General features: G+C 53.1%; 6 protein-coding genes across 6 annotated transcripts; 3 read left to right on the forward strand and 3 right to left on the reverse strand.

Annotated features, from left to right (window-relative positions):
* Window positions 1–348: 348 nt before the first annotated feature.
* Window positions 349–2,093, forward strand: GT037_006618 (benzoate 4-monooxygenase cytochrome p450; the record flags this gene model as incomplete). The annotated part of the gene is made up of 4 exons (XM_038931665.1): window positions 349–393; window positions 443–593; window positions 646–1,103; window positions 1,158–2,093. The coding sequence occupies 4 exons, from the start codon at window positions 349–351 to the stop codon at window positions 2,091–2,093; spliced, it is 1,590 nt and encodes a 529-aa protein (XP_038786162.1).
* Window positions 2,094–4,263: 2,170 nt separating this feature from the next.
* GT037_006619 (tata-box-binding protein) lies at window positions 4,264–5,119 on the forward strand (the record flags this gene model as incomplete). The annotated part of the gene is made up of 3 exons (XM_038931666.1): window positions 4,264–4,317; window positions 4,373–4,804; window positions 4,856–5,119. 3 exons carry the CDS (start codon window positions 4,264–4,266, stop codon window positions 5,117–5,119), a joined length of 750 nt encoding a protein of 249 aa, XP_038786163.1.
* Window positions 5,120–6,604: 1,485 nt separating this feature from the next.
* On the forward strand, window positions 6,605–7,996 carry GT037_006620 (sucrase ferredoxin domain-containing protein; the record flags this gene model as incomplete). Its single annotated transcript, XM_038931667.1, has 1 exon — window positions 6,605–7,996. The coding sequence occupies one exon, from the start codon at window positions 6,605–6,607 to the stop codon at window positions 7,994–7,996; it is 1,392 nt and encodes a 463-aa protein (XP_038786164.1).
* Window positions 7,997–8,443: 447 nt separating this feature from the next.
* GT037_006621 (3-ketoacyl-thiolase b) lies at window positions 8,444–9,932 on the reverse strand (the record flags this gene model as incomplete). The annotated part of the gene is made up of 3 exons (XM_038931668.1): window positions 8,444–9,604; window positions 9,736–9,845; window positions 9,908–9,932. 3 exons carry the CDS (start codon window positions 9,930–9,932, stop codon window positions 8,444–8,446), a joined length of 1,296 nt encoding a protein of 431 aa, XP_038786165.1.
* Window positions 9,933–10,490: 558 nt separating this feature from the next.
* On the reverse strand, window positions 10,491–11,403 carry GT037_006622 (uncharacterized protein; the record flags this gene model as incomplete). Its single annotated transcript, XM_038931669.1, has 2 exons — window positions 10,491–11,123; window positions 11,179–11,403. 2 exons carry the CDS (start codon window positions 11,401–11,403, stop codon window positions 10,491–10,493), a joined length of 858 nt encoding a protein of 285 aa, XP_038786166.1.
* A 953-nt stretch (window positions 11,404–12,356) lies between these two features.
* GT037_006623 (uncharacterized protein) lies at window positions 12,357–16,078 on the reverse strand (the record flags this gene model as incomplete). The annotated part of the gene is made up of 3 exons (XM_038931670.1): window positions 12,357–14,526; window positions 15,152–15,786; window positions 15,833–16,078. The coding sequence occupies 3 exons, from the start codon at window positions 16,076–16,078 to the stop codon at window positions 12,357–12,359; spliced, it is 3,051 nt and encodes a 1,016-aa protein (XP_038786167.1).
* Between the last annotated feature and the right edge of the window lie 3,588 nt (window positions 16,079–19,666).

Genomic DNA, 19,666 nt, shown 5'->3' on the forward strand with positions numbered 1-19,666 from the left:
GCGTTGTCTCGGAGAGAGATAGAAAACCAGAAGGCTGAATGGTGGAAAAAGATAGCGGACGCGGGAGGAAGCTCCTATTGCCACTGAAGACCATCGTAAGCTGCGAACGAGGATGAGACGCTCACATGTTGATATGGTGGTGGCTGATTGTCTAGCTAGAGGTTCCAGGGCGGAAAGACTGCACGGAAGGAGCTTTGATGCGTCTGATAGAGTTCGTGACAATATGAGGAAAGCCCTACGGTGTTGCAAGATATAAAGTCAAGCGCCATGGAGGCTCAACTCGAGCAGTCTCGATCATAAGTTTCTCCAAATCATAGATACCTGAACCTCTTCCTGCTCTAGCCCAGAATGATCATCTCGATCCCAATCGCCATCGGTGTGGCCGTAACCTATGTCAGTGACTCTTCAATGTATGATACAGTCTTAACTTACATGAAGACAGTTTGTGTGTTGCGCCGTATACAACCTATGGTTCCATCCTCTTGCGAAACAGCCAGGGCCGTTCTTTGCTCGTATTTCAGGCATTCCCTCATTCTACCATGCTTGCGTAGGAGACCGTCACATCTGGTCTTGGAGACAGTTCCAGATCTATGGTACGTTCGACGCCAGACTTCCTTCATACATTCCACTGACCCTCTTCCCTAGGCGAAAAATTCCGAGCGACTCCAAATCTTCTTCTCTTCCAGACACCTGAAGCTTACAATGCCATGTTCGGTCACAAAGCGAACGTCAAGAAGTCCCCGTTCTATGAAGTATGGAGGCGTAACAAACATGACCTCAACACATTAGGCTGCACCGATGTTGAAACGCACGCCAGGAGGAGAAAAGCCCTCTCACTAGCTTTTACCGATCAGTCAGTCAAGGCCACCGTACCTTTTGTAGCTCGGCATGTCGATCGCTGGAACGAGTTACTGCCCGGTGAGATTTTCGGTGTCGAGGGATGGTCTGGACCGCAGAACCTTACGGAGTGGACTGACTTCTTGCTCTTCGACATGTTCGGTGACATCTGTTTCGGCAGTTCCAACAATACCAAAGAGCCTGGGCCGAACAATCTGAAGCGTATTCCGTACAACATCACTAGATACCTGCGCTTTTATAATCCTGTAAGTTGCAATTAGCCCCTATGATAGCCCTTGTATCCAGTCTGACGGCCGTAGCTCGCCAAGTCACCATTTCGAAGCTTGTTGCTTTGGCTCAAGCCTCGTGGTTTGGATAACTTGATGAAGGTCATCACCCCGAAGGAAATCAAAGAGTACTTTGCCTTTACTGAAAATCTAGCCATGGGCCGCGTCGAGTCTGAAAGGAAGAACGAAACCGAAAAACGTCCAGCTGAGCGTGAAGATATGTTCCACTTCTTGTGCACAGCCAAGGACCCAGAGACGGGTGATTTTGCGCTGAGTACCGAAAACTTGATAGCCGATGCAAATCTGCTCACTGTTGCCGGCTCAGACACCACGAGTGCAACAGTAACCGCGCTCTTCTTCTTCCTCACTCGCAACCCGAAAGTGTACACAAAGCTGGTCCATGAGATTAGAAACAACTTCGGCAGTGCTGAAGATATAGGCTCAGGTCCGGATCTGATGGCAAAATGCGAGTACCTCAGAGCAGCGGTGTATGAGACCTTGCGCCTCTCGCCAGCTGGCCCCAGCGAGCTTGAACGCACTGTACTTTCGGGTGGTATCAGGATCGCTGGCGAACATATTCCTGGGGGTATCACGATCGGAGTGCCCAAGTGGTCGCTCGGCCGGAACGAAGCCCTATGGGGTGATTACAACACCTTCCGCCCAGAGAGATGGATCGTCTCCGATTCGAATACGCAAGATGAGGTGAACCACTTGAAGCGATCCTTCCATCCTTTCTCCAAGGGCGTAGGAAGCTGCCTAGGTCAGAAGATGGCAATGATACAACTTTGCATGATTGTTGGAAGAACTCTCTGGAGATACGACGTGCGACAGGCTCCTGGACAATGCGTTGGAGAAGGTCGTCCTGATCTTGGCTGGGGCAGAAGGAACCGCGGCCACTTCCAGCTGCGAGACGCGTACATTTCTCTCCGTGAAGGCCCGATCGTCCAGTTCAAGAAGCGGGTGCTATGACCGTGGCCTGTGTGCCGTAGTAGGGTTGTAGGGCTGAAGTCTGGAAGTTGCTGAGCAAGGCTGCAAGATTAGTCCTCGTTCTGTTCTCTTATTGCATCAATAGAAAGTGCGAATGCGCGAGTCAATCTGGTATGAATGCTCTGCCGTCTTTGCTATTGCATGCAGCTCGAAGTCACCATCGCGAGGCAGACAAACTGAATGGTCGCTTTAGTCTATCACGGTGCAGTTGCTATGAAAAAAAAGTGCGTTATTTATTGTTGAGAAATTCGCAGGGACAGCGCCAATAGTGAATGCTGGCTTCGGTGAAGCGGTCGCAGTAGCAGTGGCGAGGACAGCGTTGCATGCGTGCTTTACATGAGCGCCGTTATCTTAGTCATCGACCCTGCCTTTATGGTCGTCTGTATTAAACCGTAAGAACACCCACTAATTTCGACCAAGATCTATCGTACTCGTCGACGCAAACCGACCCCACTGCAGATGTTCACCTTAGCTGGGGACACGCTAAATTGCTGATATCAAGGGGACATTTCACTAACTGCAGCAGCAATCATACGATATCATACTTTTTGTATGTAAAACAAAAACCCAATGGAGTGGCATTCGACGATGGGTTGGCTGACGATGTCGGAACGCTGCCCAATCACTACCAACCCTCGACAATACCTGCTCGATACCTTGTCACTACTAACCCAATCATTTCCAGCAGCAACTACTCCAGGGTTTAAGACATGTGAAAGGTGGTGTTCCAGACTACAAAAGCAAGAGAGGCGAAGGCTTATGGCAAGGGGAGATGTGTCGCTTTCCGGTGAGCGCGTTCGTGAGTCATAGGCCGACGATCCATGCAACCCCCCAGAAGTCGTGCACATCAGGCTGCACCCTCCCAACTCCAACCCTCAGCGATCATCCCCGCATTCAAGGTCTTTGGTATGTTTTCCTATTGCCCACCGACGCCCTTGTTGTCGCCGTGATTTTGCATTCTATTGTTTGCGCTTTGTTGAGCGCGTGTTGAGTGTGCGCGCATTCAAAGCAGGGGAGGCGCAGCTGTCTCAGGTTGTCGCACGCATTCCAAAGGGCGGCAACTCAACCATAAGATTTCAAGGAGACGTGTCGCGATGAGATTTTTCTCTTCAGTCTGCGCGGGCGATGGCGGCCACTGTGCGGCAAGTGAGGCGACGGGGTCGAGTGGACGGGCTGGATTTGGGCCATCGCTCAATCCGGGTCAGTGCGTCGTCATCGCTGGTAATGAGGTAAAGGCACCGGCCGACCTGCGAGCATCAGTAAGGCAGCAGCAACATGACCACCGCTGCACCTTCCGGTATGGCATGCACAAGCAGCCGGCGGCCCCGCGACCACGACAGGCAGACTGCATCAGTGAATGCGACATGGCATCTGCGGGGGGAAGCTGGGGGAGGTGAAGGGAAACGGTCACGCATGATGATGGGAGCCCCTTTTGCTCACAGCAGAATCTTCTCGCTACCGGCTATCTGAAGCTAAGCCCCAATCGCCGCTGTACCCCTGCTCACTAGCGCGCCTCACAGGGCTTGGCGGGCGGGCTTCCAGCACTATAAGTTCTCGGCCTCCCCCCCAACTTTTTTCACGAGATTTCCGCCGAGCCCGCCGTTGTCGCAACACCTCAACCTCTCTACACCATCATCGCCGCACTTGAAAACTCACATTTTCAGCTGCGTGCTCACTAACACTGCGACTCAAAAACTCCGGTGTGCTAAATCCGCACATATCCACTCTCTCAGAGGTCGCGATCGGCGCTAGCTTCATCCAGCTTGCGACAGCCCAACAGCAGCCTCATCCTCAGTCGCAATCTCGACTTACCCCGCCAAAGGCTTGCTGGCTACGCTTTTGGTCACCTTAATTACTCCACTAACTCGCCGTCGTCTCTGCGACAGCTTACTACTCGACGGCATACTTGTCAACGTTTGCGAGGGACACATTCGCTTGTAGCTCTCCTGCCTCCGGTACCGTCTCCACCTATTCCATAGACAGACACACTCCTCCGGCGTCGACCGACCTCGCTCTGCACATCGCGATCTCGTAGTCCGCCCGGCTTGACCGTCGCTGCCGCTTTAGAACACACTCTGACCTGCGCAGTCTGTCAAGATACCTCTCACTCTCCTCAAGAGTCTATCGCTCCAATTCCAATCATAAATTCATCATGGATCCAAACTCCCTGACTTCTCACCCGTCCACCGCCGCACAGGCTCAGACGGTAAGCTCTCGTGATGTCTCCCGTTTGTCAAAATTGTTCTAACGTTCGCTCTCAGTTCGTCGCTCCTGGATCTCTCTCCTACCCCCAGGGCGCGAACCTCGACCTGACTGCGCCTGCCGCTGAGCAGAACACTCAGCAGGTCGCCGAAAATGCGAACGGTGTTGCAACGCCTGCGGCTACTCCCGATACACAGAACGGTCAAGTGCCTTCTGGCATCGTGCCTACTCTCCAGAACATCGTGGCTACTGTCAACCTGTCCGCTCGCCTTGATCTCAAGACCATTGCTCTTCACGCCCGTAACGCCGAATACAACCCCAAGCGTTTCGCTGCTGTGATCATGCGTATTCGCGAGCCTAAGACGACAGCCTTGGTCTTTGCGAGTGGAAAAATGGTTGTAACCGGTGCCAAGTCTGAAGATGACAGCCGCCTTGCTTCCCGCAAATACGCGCGGATTATCCAGAAGCTCGGGTTTAGCGCAAAGTTCACCGTATGTTGTGTTGGACTAAGCATCCCTTCTTCAATGCTAACATTGACATAGGACTTCAAGATTCAGAACATTGTCGGCTCCTGCGACATTCGCTTCCCCATTCGTCTCGAGGGTCTTGCATCTCGCCATCACACTTTCTCTTCCTACGAGCCTGAGCTGTTCCCTGGTCTCATCTACCGTATGATGAAGCCGAGAATTGTCCTCTTGATCTTCGTATCTGGCAAGATCGTCCTTACTGGTGCCAAGGTCCGTGAGGAGATCTACCAGGCTTTTGAGCTCATTTACCCAGTCTTGTCGGATTTCCGCAAGTCTTGAGCGACTTTCCTCTCCAGATTCGGTTTCAATGAGCCTTGACTACATACCCCAGCTGGTGACATGGCTATGACTTGGACCTTTTCTTCTAACTTGTCATTTTTGCGGCATTGCATGGTGTTACGGTGGGCGGCATTTCCTTCTTCATGCCTTTTCGAAACTCCAAATTATCCCTCGACACGATTAGACATCTGCACGCGAGGTGCCTTCAACCCCTCTTAATCCTGGTCACGAAGGCTTTTTACTCTCTTCTGTTTTACTGGCGGGTATGATCACGTCGGCGGCTGGCGTGTGGGATGATACCGAGATTGCTTTATTGAGCCGAGGAAGGAACGTGTGGACGTTCGGAGAGTGCGACCGTAAAAGCTCGCACCGAGGGCTCTCAGAGGTTGACGATATGACACCAGAGTTCCTCATAGATGTTGGTGCTTCAAGCATCCATCGTATGTGTACATGACCCTTAGCCTTGAGACAGGTTAGGCAGTAATGTTATCATGACATAATACTTCGTTTCCCTGCTTGTGACGTGGTGTGGTCCGCGAGGGTGATGTCCTTTCCGTCGGTGGGCTTTGTTGCGTTCCAGTATGGGAGAAATCCAGACCAGTGTGTATCTGTCGGGGCTCGGAAGGTCGTACGAGAGGAAGGGGCCAACGAAGCGGCGAACGATGAAGTTGCAGGTGCGCTGCAGTCTCTTGCGTAGAAGAGGTCATTTCACCTGTAGCTGCATGTGCACTAAGCTCGGAAGGGAAAGTTGCGACAAACGCACTGCGACGTACACGCGCGTGGACGCAGGGAGCCTTTACGGGTGTCCATTGTGATGGAAGACAAGAAACGATCAAAGTCGCGAGGTATACGATCCTCGAAGTCCTAGCGAGAAGATGACTGTCGAGTTAGCAAGCTTCTAAGACGTTTCTCGCTTCAAGCGGGTACTATATTAGACTTAAGCGTTAGAAGATGAGTTGCGCCGTTGCATGTCTCAGTTAGCGGTCGTAGGCTGCTTGGCTCGGGTAGTGATCTTCGTCGATAATGTTTCGAAACATGACGACATGGGAATGACGTGCAGCGTTTCTAACAACCTCTGTACTATTGTTGCGGTTGAGGCTGTCGTGAGGGGTATAACGGTCTACTTTGGTCGTTGCATGAAGTGCAGAGGGAACAAAAAGGGAGGTGAGAGTTGAGATTTTTGATCGAGAACTGTGTAGCGAGCCGGATTATATCTACTGGCAGAAACGCTCCGCGTGATCAGGAATTTGTAGGGTAGAGGGTTAATGTGCGGGTGGGAAACGAGTGGGTCGCGCGCATATGCATGAAGCGCGCGTCAGTAGCTTGGCGCCTTCCTCCTCCTCCTTTCACAGCAACACCATGATCGCATAGCTCATCCTCACCTTAGTCGGCCATGTAGCCGCCACTTCACTTCTCTAGCTATAATTTGTAATATCCTCAGACCGATGCATACCTTCCTTACGCCTTACTACTACCGCCGCCGCCATGATGCGCATTCCACTCTTCCGCATCTGGTACTCGACCACGTACACGACCCTTCTCATAATCCTGCTCCTCCTCCTCGCCGTCACGCCTGCGGATACGATATATCAATCAATCAAATCTGAAGAACTTCAAAAGCTTTTTGTCATTGGTGGCGTCTACCTGCTCACTTGTTTGATTGTACTGTTGATCTACTCGACGCGCATCTACACGAATAGGACTGTGCTTGCGGCCATACCGAAGAGCTATGTGCCAATCGAGGAAGGAGAGGTGGGCAAAGGGGTGCGGAGGATGATTGTGAAGCACTTCAAGAGGAGTGCGGTCATTGCATGGGACAGCAGGCCGAGGGATGTTAGGGGTGAGGTTGACCTAGATGAGGAGAAAGGAGAGGAATCACGGCCGAACACAGCGGAGACGAGGAGGGAGAAGCACAAAACGCACAAAAAGAAAGGCCACCATCACCATCACCATGCGCCTGATGCGACAATCATTCCCGTTTCCATGAAGTCGCTGCCTTGGGGCAATGTCTCGCATCCTGGCTGGGCGTCCCCTTCGTCGCCTGATCTGCCAAACCTGCAGTACTGGGGCGTCATCTGCGAATTGCCCAACCTCATCGAAGCGAAAGCCGTCTCACTCGCGCCGCCAGACCCTGCGATCGAGGAAAGCGCTCCACAGTATCCTGATAATGCGCCGCCTCTGCCGGATGCGCGCATTGTCACCCTCCTTCAGCGTCCGCGTGCAATGGGCTTGCGCGAATACCTCGCTCGCCTCGCAGACTTCGGGCTACTGAATCCACCCTTTCTCGGCGCTACGTTCCTCGCACAATACGAATACGCGCGCTACTCTACCACGAGTTTGACGGAGACAGAATTCAGAGATATCATGGCCGTCTTCGCAGAGATACTCAGTGGGATGACAGAAGTCGACCCCGAAGTTATCGAAGAAGCACGCGCGCAGGACATCGAGTCTGATACGCGCAGCCTCGCACCCACAGAGTCCAGCTCCGAATCAAGCATCTCCTCGCACTCACACCTGCCCTACCGCACACCCCAACTCGAGCGCCAAATCTCCTTGTCCTCTTTCAACAGTTCCCTCTCCACCTCCGATAGTGGTTCAACTCCACATTCGCCTCAGACCGTCCGCACCGCACCATCGCGCCAACAGCGCAGCTCCACTATATTTAGCACGCCACGCACACCCTCACAAAGATCATATGCAGATGCAGAGTCGGACACAGGATCTGTTGTGGTTCATGAAAGACCGCGAAGAAGTCCAAGTACCTTGTTACCCAACTCGAGTGAGAGTTCTTTGGGCAGTGCTGGAAGTGTCATTCGCTTGCATCCTAATCCGAGTGAGGGAGACTTGCCGTACGAGTACAACATTGATGCCGGGTGAAAAGACGGGAGTGCGTGTTAGAAAGCACATCGACACTACATACACAAGCCTGTTTAAAACCGAGTCAGAGGCATAGCCAACATACAGCGATGTCCAGTGACGGGTTACAGGAACGATCAGAGACTTCCACAGAGAAGGAGAAGGGCACGATAGTGGCGCCAGATTTCGGAGTCACGCTATCAACAGCGCAGAAGCAGCGGTCTGTAGGGAAACGGCATCAATGGCCAGGAGGACAAGAAAGGAATCAAATCTGCGCATGCGGACGTACACAGGAAGCATTGTATCCAGCCAGCTTGGTTGAAGCGAAAACGTCCAGCGAACATTGTATATAGCATTCACACCACATACCATTTTACTCTTCATAACATTATGTAATTGAATTATATTTCACAAAACGTTCGAGAACACATTTACTTTCATCGTATGAGCATAAGCCATTATTGAGACTTACTCGGCCACCCAAACAGCAGCCATACCCATACCAGTACCAATGCACATGCTAGTAACACCAATGCTCTGCTTTGTCCTCCTAAGCTCCGTAAGAAGCGTGCTAACCTGCCTAGCACCTGTGACACCCAACGGATGTCCAAAAGCAATAGCACCACCCTTGGGGTTCACCTTCTTCTGGTCCAAGCCAAGTTCGTTGATGCAGTAGAGGCACTGGCTAGCAAACGCCTCGTTGATCTCGTAAATGTCCACATCCTGCTTGTTCAAGCCAGTCTTCTCGAGGACAACGGGGATAGCGGCAGCGGGGCCTACACCCATCATGAGGGGCGGCACACCGACAATGGAAGCTTGGACAAACTTTCCAATGATTTTTTGGCCGAGGCGCTGAGCCGTGCTACGCTTCATGAGAAGAACGGCAGCGGCACCGTCGGAGATTTGAGAAGCGTTGCCGCCGTGGATGGAACCGTCTTTTGCAAACGCAGGACGGATCTTACTAAGAGATTCTGCGGTAACGCCCTCCCTGACACCATCATCCTTGGAAACAGTGATGGTCTCTTCCTTCTTGGTCTTGGGGTTCGTCCACTGGACGGTCACAGGCGCGATCTCCTCATCGAACAGCCCTTGTTTCTGCGCCTCGGTAGCCTTCTGGAACGACGACGCGGCGAATGCATCTTGCTCGCTACGGGAGATACCCTTGGCCTTTGCCATTTGCTCTGAAAGTACACCCATAGGGACCTTGCAGTTTGCAGATTCCTTGTGGGATTCGAGGAGCTCAGAGAACTCAGATACGGCGCCAGGACCATACTGTGTGCTCATGCTCTCAGCGCCGGCGCCGATACCAACCTCGATCATGCCCGACTTGATGGCATTGGCAATGTCAACACATGCTTGTAGACCGGAGGAGCATTGCCTGTTCAAGCTCTTTGTTGCGGTTGTGGTAGGGAAGCCAGCGGCGAGGGCTGCGGCGCGGAACTCGGTTGCACCGCCTCCTGGGGCGAGGACAGCGCCAACAGCAATGTCTTCGACGAGGTTGGGATCGATGCCGGAGCGCTCAATGAGGGCCTTGTAGGCACCGTGGAGGAGGTCGGATGCTTGGGTGTCTTTGAAGCCACCCTTTCCGCCCTTTGTGATGGCGGTACGGAGTGCGCAGGTTACGACAATCTATTGAGATGATTGTTAGTACAGTACTCCGCAGACAAAAAGAGCCCTCAGGTGTATGGACATCACAAGCTAATGCGATAGGCTCGAAAGCGCTAGTGTCGCATCGTTCAAAGATGGGATGTGCAACTCACGTCGTCAGGCTTCTTCTCCAACAGACTCTTCTTTCCCTTGGAGCTCACTGCTCCAGGGCTCCCACTTCCACCTGTGAGATGGCCCTCGACCTGCGTAAGGCGTTCCTGAACTTATAAAACGTCAGCGATCTCGTTCATCACTCGTTGTCCTCGCTGTCTATGCATAACATACCTTTGTTGGGTGCTTGGTTGGCCATTTTGAATAGTAATGTTAATACAGAAGCTGTGTAAAGAAAGAACTAGAGAAGGGGGCTTGGAGTGAAGTATATGGAGCAGCGGACACTACTGTTCGGTCGCGGCAAGCATTAGGTCATTCGCATGCGAATCGCCGAGGTACGTTACGTTTCAGGTTAGCTCGTTTGTGGGGCGCGTCATCCTTTCTGGGGGAGCTAGCTTTCACATGCTCAATATGCGGGCGGCTGGGGTGTCTGCGGACGCTTCACATGTCAATCTGCGCAGTTTGGAAACATTTCCTGATCATGTGCTGCTTGGTGGAGCTGACTGCTGAGTTGCTGATGCTGACCGAAGACATATGTCGCACCAACTAGTGGACATGCAGGTATCCGAGGTGAAGAATATGGTATTGGCGACCGTCTAAAGCCAACGGACACACCGACTACAAGTTGTTCCTCAAGAAGTCTACCAAGCGGAATATTGAGGTAATGTGACAAGACATATCTACGGCCATGTAAAGCCGACCGCCCCGGAACGCCCTGCTCAAACACATCCATCTAATCATGAAAATAATCCTCGGCTCACCGCCTTGCTTCCTCTTCCTGCCATGGATTGTTCATCACCTGTCTCTCCAGTTCGTCTGCAATGCTACCTCTCTGAACCTCCTCATATCCTGGCGGTGGGTCTGACGGAGGCTCAAAATGCTCCTGTTGTGTTCGCGGGCTCGATAACGGACTCGATGCCTGTGGGCTTGATGGCGTAGGCGCCGCAATAACAGGACCGCCGGTACCAAATGCAGAACCATCCAACGGCGGGCTAAGAGGGGGCTCTGGAACTCTGGCGTGTTGTCTGCTCTCCTCGTATGCAGGTAGGTCTTCCAGATGTACGTTGTTCATGTTGACACCGCCAACGCCTCTGCTTCCATCTTCCATGTCACCACCACTCTCCCGCGCTACCTCAACAGCTTGCCGTAACCGCTCTTTTAACCGCTCAAATATGCTTGCGAAGTCGAACGCGCCGCCTTCCTTAAACTCCATGACCAGGTCTAGCTCAGCGTGTTGTGGTGGTATGCCGCCACCTTGGACGGGCTGGATAATGGCTTCCCATTTGTTTGCGCCAAACCAGGGTGCTGTTACGCGGGAATCTGTGACGTTGAGGATGGGTACGGCGAAGGATTGGAGTTGTGGTGTTGGGGTGACAGGGAGGTAGATCATCTAAATGTGAAGGTTAGGCGGCAAGGTCCACAAAATGGGGAGGCCGTATACACACCCGTCGATTTGTGAGGTATACAACACCCGACTTGCATTGCTGCGAGTACGACTCGCTGGGATGATTCCGATGGCTAGTCTGTAGCGAGAGTGTGGTTCGAGGAGGAGACTGGTAGAGTGTCTGTTCGCCAGGGAGAGGTGTGTACCCGCCATTCTCAGCGAGCATGACCCAACTAGTTTTGCGGTTAGGCTTCGTCTTCTTCATCTTTTCCGTCTTGAACCCCATTCTGCTATCCTGAAATGAAAGTTGCCTCAAAAGTACGCCCAAAAGCTACATGCACAATCCGCGGGGTAGTAGAGGGGCAATACGAAGTGCAGCAAGCAAACACCACCAGGTCAGGACGGAGAGAGAATAGACGGAACGAAGAGAGAAGGAGGAGAGGATACTAACTTGACAGACATGGTTGAAACCGACTTGCAGCAAACTTGTTCACGGATAAAGCGTGAATAGTTCGCCCACCAAAGTGTCAATGCAAGCCAACCTTCCTTGTGGGATTGCACTAAGTGTGCCTGCGTGTGAAGTGCCCGCCTGGATATCTATCGGCCCGACCACCGCTGCCTATCAGATGCCGTGTTGCGGTTCCCGCGCAAATGCGAGTGATCTATTTAGCGTGTTGCGTGGGGACGAACGGTGGGGTTGCTAAGGTCTCGAAGTGCGCTGGGGCTGCCTGTCGCGGCGAGCGCGGTTGTCGCGAATGCAAAAAGTGTGGGTTGGAACGGGGTTTATGAACGGCGGGAGGATGCAAGATGCAAAGGTGTGTTCTTAAAACGTGTATGCAGCTCGGGTGCGGTATTTACGTATTCCGACCAAAGACTCCAGGATTGATGCTTTTGTAATAGGTAATGCAACGTTCTGCAGCTGGTGACGATCCCGTGAGACAAGCTTGCGTCACTTGCTGTTTGTGGAACTTCCAAGCCTTCCAGGCCTTAGGCATGGCAGTCATCGGGCGAGATTAGGCGGAGCACAACGCGTGTTGATCGTACAAACATGCATACGTTCACAGATCTCGTTTACTCTTAAGTGGTATGTTTCATTCATAGCCGTAGCCGTTACTTATCAAACGCCATTACCCGCCCGCCGCTAATGCTAATATTGACTCGATCGACACATGCAGTAATGACTCGGAGTAGACAATCGCTATATGCTAGAGACAAAAATAATACACCAACACAAAATATTCAGGGCTCCTCCCTCTCGGTGACCGTCCAGCGCCTCTTAGGCCCTTGACGGTGTTCATACACGTCATCCAACTTTGGTGGTCCCCAAAGCCCAGTATTGCTCTTGGGGGCTACTTTCGCGCCCCAAAGACCGCCAGATGTTGTCGGGGCGCTCTGTTTGCGGACTTGGGCACTGACTAGAGGAGTGGGTTTATCGCTGACCTCCCTCTCTTCTTTAGAGTCCAATTTCGTCAGGTGGTTGCTTGTGTCTGATGCACCGTCCATCTGTGCAATCGAGTTGCTCTTGGATTTGGATGCAGTGGAAGTCTTAGGAGCAGCCTTTGATTGTGGATGCTGGTTTGAGAAGTTGAGGGTCATGTCCGCTTCGGTCGCCGGTGTGCTTGTCCCTGAACCTCCCCATAATCCGCCTGCTGGAGACGCGGTCCCGCTTGTCGCACTTTGCATGAACCTTGAATTCGATCCAGAGCTCAAAGTTCGCCGCATGCTTCCCAACGAGCTCAGACTGTTTCTGTACGGCTCACCAAGCGAGAAGGGCGAGTCAAGTGGACTGCTAGTCGTCGAAGATCCCGTGAATCTTCGCCGCGAGTCTAACGACGGGCTTGCTAGGATGGCTGGAGATTGTGTCTGCCTCTGCGCAGATAGCGGCTTCGAAGGATCGACACCAGGCCGCAGATGGTCGACTGAAGCTGAGAGCTTCATGTCGTAGGTATCTGACATGCCGGGATCCGCTACCGAAAGTCTGCGCTGATGTATTGTGGCCGGCGCAGGTGTCTTTTTAGGCTCGTCTCTCCGAACGGCCATGGAAAGCGATGCTAGACCAATGTCCATCAAGACGGGCTGGTTTGTCATGGCACCTAGCAGAGCATTGCACCCTGCTCCATGAGTTATGAGAATCAGAACCAGCTCTTCCTCATCATCCGCGGTCGAATCGTCGCTGAAGTTTGGGAAGGGGTCGGATTTCGCATGCGATATGGGTGGCGGTGTCAGGCGCAAGGGTTCCTTGAACATGAAGCCGGGAAATTGATCCTTCGGGGGTGCTGTGCCGTGGACTCTATACCACTCCATCATGCCCGCAAGGCCTCTCCTAAACCGCTTGTGCATTGTGCTCCATTCATCGCCGTACTCTCCGCCATCGCCCCAGTTTTGTGGTGGACGCATACTGTCCCATTGGAAGTCTACTTTGACGCAGGCTTCTTGGGCATGCGCGACGTAGCCTCGCGGTATCGGATCGGCCGGAGAGACGGAGTACGAAGGGTTTGGCGGCTGGTAAACGCGTTTGGGTACAGCGGTGGGCTTTGGCGTTTGTATGGGCAGTGCTAGTGGCGCGGTTGCTTCTCTTGACGGCGTTCGTTCGAGACCTAGTGGGCCAGCGTAACTGCTTGAGCGCTCGCGCAGTGGCGCAAACTGTGCCAGACTGCCCATGGCTGTACCAGCGCTCTTGCCAGCGGTGGGTGTGCTGGTCCCAGACCCCCAACCGCCCGGAAAGTTGCCCTTGGTGCTGTTCGGGTTTGGCTGTTCTTGTATGTAGTCGCCTCTGCGCAGTAGATCTGCTTTGGCGCCTGCCACCATCATGGTCGAGTTTGGCGGCGCTGTGATGTCAGCGTAGTATTCGGGAGACAGCCATTCGCCCAGGAAGGCATCGATGCGCAGCAACACCCTCTCCGGGCCTGTGTGGGGTCGCGGTAGTATCTCGAGATTGGGGTCGGCGAGCGGTTCGAAGGTTCGGGGCTGCGACGAGGTAGATTTAGTGCGCGGCGCCTTCTTCGCAGAGGGAGCCAGCGAGCCATTGTTGTCTTTGGAGGGGGGTGTAGGCACGCCCAATTGTGGCGTGGTCGGAGCATGGTATTGCGAGATACCCGCTGCTACTGCCGTGCTCGTCTGGACGCATCGTAGGAAGGGGCTCGAGTGTATGACGATCTTGCGCTTCTTCTTCTTGGGTCCCCCCTCTTTCGAGATGCTCAGCTTGCTCAGGTCGAGATGTGCAGGGTCGTTGCTGGTCGCGTTCTTCGCCTCCTCTGCCTGCTGGATATCTCGTTCGTGCAGCAGTGCCGCTATACGCTGGCCGAGTGCCTTTGCTTGCGACCACCCACCATAAGTGAGAGGCGGGTCGTAGGGCGTCGGTGAGGAGAGATGCCATGCTTTGTCGGCCGCATCGAGACGCGCGCCATGTCTGCGCAGGATGTTAGCGATCTAGCCGGAGTGTGGAGTCGTGAAGGGTGGGTGAGACGGTACCTGGCGACGACTACGACTGCAGGACCCTTTGCCATGCCCCGCTAAAGATGGCTCGCGTCTTGCGTGCAGGAGGAGTCAGCTTGCCTGTGCGACTGTGGCAGATGCGATGCGCCTCCAATACGAATAAGCAAGTTGGTAGGCTTTATGTACGAGGATTGGGAGGGCGTGAAAAGAAAAGTCAAGTAGGCGGCGGCAAAGCTGCGAGTCGTCAAGTGATGCTCCAGGGTTCAACTGTAAGTTTGCGACCCTGCATTGCACAACGCTATGACACCATCGTCGCCCGCAAAGACAGCTGCAGCGAGCATGCCACCCTCGTCCCTCGCTCAAACACAGCTGGAGCGAGCCCAGGGCCACCTGCGTGTTTCGCCGCTCCGCTCCGCTCCGTCGCAGTTTCTCCGCCATGCTACCTACGCACATCTTGTTTACAAAACAGAAACAAACTTGTCGCGCTCCCATATGTCATCTCGTCGTCCGCCGGCGGAGTTAAGACGCTGGTGGGGCCCTACGAGCAACGCCACCAATTTGCATGTGATGACTGATCTGGATTGACTAAACACTCCTACTCGAGATAATCTCCGTTTGTCTCCTTGTGTATCACGTCGAACAACGGCTTCGCACTAAACCACCCAGCCAGCGTACTCCCGATCGTCTTGTGTGTGTAGACCGCGTCCTCCTCCGTAATCTTCACAGTCTCCCCGCCTCGTCCCGCCGCCGCCGCGTCCGCCATCAGCTGTGCTTGACAGCACTTCTCCATGCTTATGAACCAGAACACCGCCTCCTCCACACTCTTGCCCACGGTCAACAGGCCATGGTTCTGGAGTAACGCCGCCTTCTTGTCGCCCAGGCACTTTGCAATGTTCTTGCCCTCCTCCGCGGCTAGTACGACGCCGTTAAACGACTCGTAAATAACGTGGTCGTTGTGGAACGCGCATGAGTCTTGCGTGATGGTGTCCAGTTTGCGACCTAGCGCGCAGAACGTGCGGCCGTAGATGGAGTGCGAGTGTGCTGCAGCGATGACATCGGGGCGCGCGTCATGGACAGCATGGTGTATCATATAAGCTGCTGTGTTCAGCAGTCGGCACTCTCCACCATCGATGACTTCGCCTTTGTCATTGACAAGGATGAGATCGGAAGACTTGATCAAGCTGAAAGCAACACCGAATGGGTTGACCCAAAATGTTGTCGGATCTACAGGGTCCTATATGGTCTTAGTATCTCGTATGTCTGTTATGTGCTCTACTTACCCTCAACGTGATGTGACCAGCCACACCTTCGTCAAAGCCATATTTGCCAAAGATGCGGAAGGCAGCCGCAAGCCGGCCCTTCAGATATGCTCGCTCTTTGTATGGATCGTCAAACTTTGGCGGCTTGGGGAATTTAAGCATCTCCGCCTTTCCATCTTTCTGGTTCAGACCAGGCTCGTTTGGGGCAACCGTGTTGGGCTTGGTCTCGTCGCCTGCTTGGGGCTCAATCGCCGACGGAGGAGACATGTTTGTGATTTTTGAACTGCAAAGTTGACAAGAAGTGAGGATTGTACAATTGAGAAGAGGTCAATAGAAAGCCTTGGAAGTGGCAGCAGGAAGAAGGCACGTTCTCTGTAGTGTCAACAAATGGAAGTCGCGATGCAGTGACTGCCTTCGTACGAGGCGAGATAGACTTCCTTTACCTCGGATCTAACACGTAACTCTATCTGTTCGAGAGCATTATCGGAATCGTCCGATCACCGCTATCCGGCGTTTGCAACGCCAAAGCAGATGCCGTGGTTGGTCAGGTCCTGATAACTGGATGCAGGTGCGGGGCATATGCGCGGGGTAAGCCCTGGATACCGCTCTTCGGCATCCTAGGCAAGCGAATACTCACGGCGGAGACATAAAACTTCCCGTGATTACAACTGATAGTATCAAGGTGATATCTGACAGCAAGAACATACATGCGTAAATGGGATTGATGTCCCCAAGGTGGGTGAGAACTTGACGTCTATCACAGTGTGGTTGTATCTTATCTATCAGAACGTTGAAGCTGGGGCCAGCACTTTACGACGATGTTGAGAAGACAATGCTGATGCTCTAGGTCGGGACGACTGGAATGCAGTCCCCTGTAATGCTTATTTTCGGCGCATATCCTACACCTTCGACCATCATAGTCAGTACGAAGACCACCCTGCATCATGTCGTGCAGCCGGAGGATGGCCACACAGCTGCAGTATACTCGGGGTCTAACGTAGCGCCACTCTGCCACTACAGGGCATACATGTGCTGATCAGTAGAACATATTGCTGCAAGCACTCTATTGGGCAAAAGATTCGGGCATCACCCTGCATCGCTGGAACTCAAAAGTCTCCCATTGCAATATCTAAATTGATAGAGCAATTGAGTAAGTCCCAAGTATTTATGCCTTCTTGTAAACATGCAGGCTGACCTCCACCGGGTAATAACATTCTTTTTCGCGACGTACGTATGACGGCATTTTGGTTCCGCGAGTCGTTCTCGAGAGACAACCCACAGTAAGTTTCATGCACGAATGCATGCAGCCTCGTGGTGATGGGCACGGTGAGACCGAGTCGTGTCAGAAGCTGTGATTGACACTCTGACATGCCGCTTTCCCGTGGCGGTGCCACGAACGTTCAGCTGAAAGAAGGTTGCTTCGCTTGTGGCAACCAATATGAAGTGGAGTTGTCCTGGTCAAAATAACAGAATCGGACAGAAAGCGAACCGCTCCACCTGATGCTGCATGGCAATTTCAGGATCACAAAGAGGAAAGCCAATCAGCCGTGTTGCGCATGGGTGTGCGGCGAACCCGATTAAGTGGGGGTCGCGTACTGTGATCAGACGGGCTGCTCCCGTAAACTCGATCGGCAGTCTGTTCGCGGTACTTGCGCAGTGACTTCAGATGTAGGGGGTGTTTCCGTGTCAGAGGCTGAGCAGCATGCTTGAGTGAGTCGGCACTGGGTAAGATGAACACTTGTGACATTCTGCGCGATCGAACGCTATTGTCTCATGAACTTCGATTGTGATGGATTTCGTCGTGTCGCTTCTTCAAAGGGTAATGAAGTTCCATTTCAGTCTCACCGGAGAGTTTCTGCAATACGCTCCACCGTTCGTGGGTAGCCGAGAAGTAGCGTGCGTACAGTCGGAGGAAAGCATGCGCATCTGAGGACTGCACCGGACCGCCCGGGCATTGTAACCTTTGTAAAGCTACGTCGCGATATTTGGTAACGCTCGGATATGTCTTCTAACTTTCAGAGCTAATAACTATCCAATTGAAGGCATAGCTGCGCACTGGTACCGTTTTCCGTAGCAAGTACGGTCCACCACAGGGCTGAACCACGATTGCAACTCTGCAACAGGGTGACATTTCGTACCAAGTGTCAGGAGTTCACCGATAGCTGATAGACGCGCCATCGCTCAGGGTAGCGCCACGTTGTTCAATAATATTCAATTGCCTGCATTCACTGCATGTGGAGTGTCGGCAGTGAGCGATCGAACAGTGTCCGAACAATGACGCCTGATGTGCATCATCGATAGTGGAGACGCGCATTACCGCCGACATTGTTGAATGCTTCCCAAGTCTGATGCGGCCTCTGCTAAGAGCACGCGATGTTGCGATGGCCTCCACACTTGGATACTCATTCGCAAGCGTTGTCTAAGCTTGCTCAAAACCTAATGCCTTACAGGGTACCTGAGCACGAAGATCCCAAACGTGGATCAATCAAACCATTTCCTTGACGAGTAATCCAGGCTTTCGGAATGGGACAACGATTGGCTCTGCAGGTCCGGACCGCGACGACCTGCCGCCGGGGATCCAGATGATGTGATTTGGACCCGGTCTCTCGAGCCGGATGCCAATTGCCTGACGCGTGGTGCTCCCAATAAGGAAAACTGCAGGTGATAAAGTGCCAAAAAGGTTATTGGTAGGATGCGCCATCGTCTAAAGCGACTAGAGCTGGAGATGGAGACAGCCTTGCAAGTGGAGATAGGTGGAGGTCACGATCTGCGGCTCGAGTCCAAGCTCTCGCATGACGCAGCGTGGGGACGCGAAAAAAGAACAAATCCGACGAAACAATCACACGGGGATAGAATGGAATGCCAGCCTCGAACAGCCTTACAATGTTCCTGCAGAGTTTTCCTTCTTTCGGATTTTCTCACTTGGATCAAAATGTCCGTCCGGTCGTTTGATGTCGTCTAGAGACGTGTCCAACCATGTCATTGCGGATCGATAAGCGAGCTTTGCCGGGGAAGCCAACATCGACAAGAAAGGCTAAAAAGAAAATGCCAAAAGCCAGAAACGTGTCGACTGCTTCTCTCCGCGGCTGGTGAATGGCTCTGCTGAGACCCCGGGCATCTCGTGTACCGATTCCCGGGCAGCGCAAGAGATCGATATGAATGGTGGGTCTTGTTAATTCCCTGCTCCCATCAGCTCTGCACACTGCCTTAGCGGGCCGCCCATCGCTGATGCCAGAAGCAGATCCACTCCAAGGCCTGCAGATATTGGCAAGAAAGCGATTTCAATGGGCCGCTTAACCCAAGAGCGGGAGGACCGTTCCTCCGCCCGCAGATCCACCTGGCCTCTTTGCGACAGTTCAGCACCCATTGTGGTCCACACGAGGTCCACACCAGAGGATTTCGGTCAACCCCGCCTCTATCCTAAACTCCTTCTACCTTAGCGAGACATCCCGTGCGATCTTCTAGTCCTACGGCAGACATGGTCGCCGACCACCATTAGAAGGAGCTAGCGGGTTACTGGTCTTCGCTTGTGCGTTATTGTGGCTTGCCTGAGAACGACATCGAACTTATCGGCGGTTCCTTTGATCGACGCCTCGTCGAGCATGCAAGGAGACAGCACCCTGACGGGAGCGGAGACGGATATGGCGCTTTGTGCTGTTCGTCCAAAAGCAAGCATGCAAAATGAAACGCTAGACATGTGATGTATCACTCCTGCAGAATACATGTCGTTGACATGGTACACACTACCGCTCTACTGGAATCTTGTTCTCCGACAGTCTAGTACAGCCCCGAAGAGCTGCAGATCTCACTAAGCTGTGAGGGACGAGGATCTTGACCACTTCCCCCAAGGCTCTG

Source organism: Alternaria burnsii, assembly GCF_013036055.1.
Source record: "Alternaria burnsii strain CBS107.38 chromosome Unknown 752, whole genome shotgun sequence".
NCBI lineage: Eukaryota > Fungi > Ascomycota > Dothideomycetes > Pleosporales > Pleosporaceae > Alternaria > Alternaria burnsii.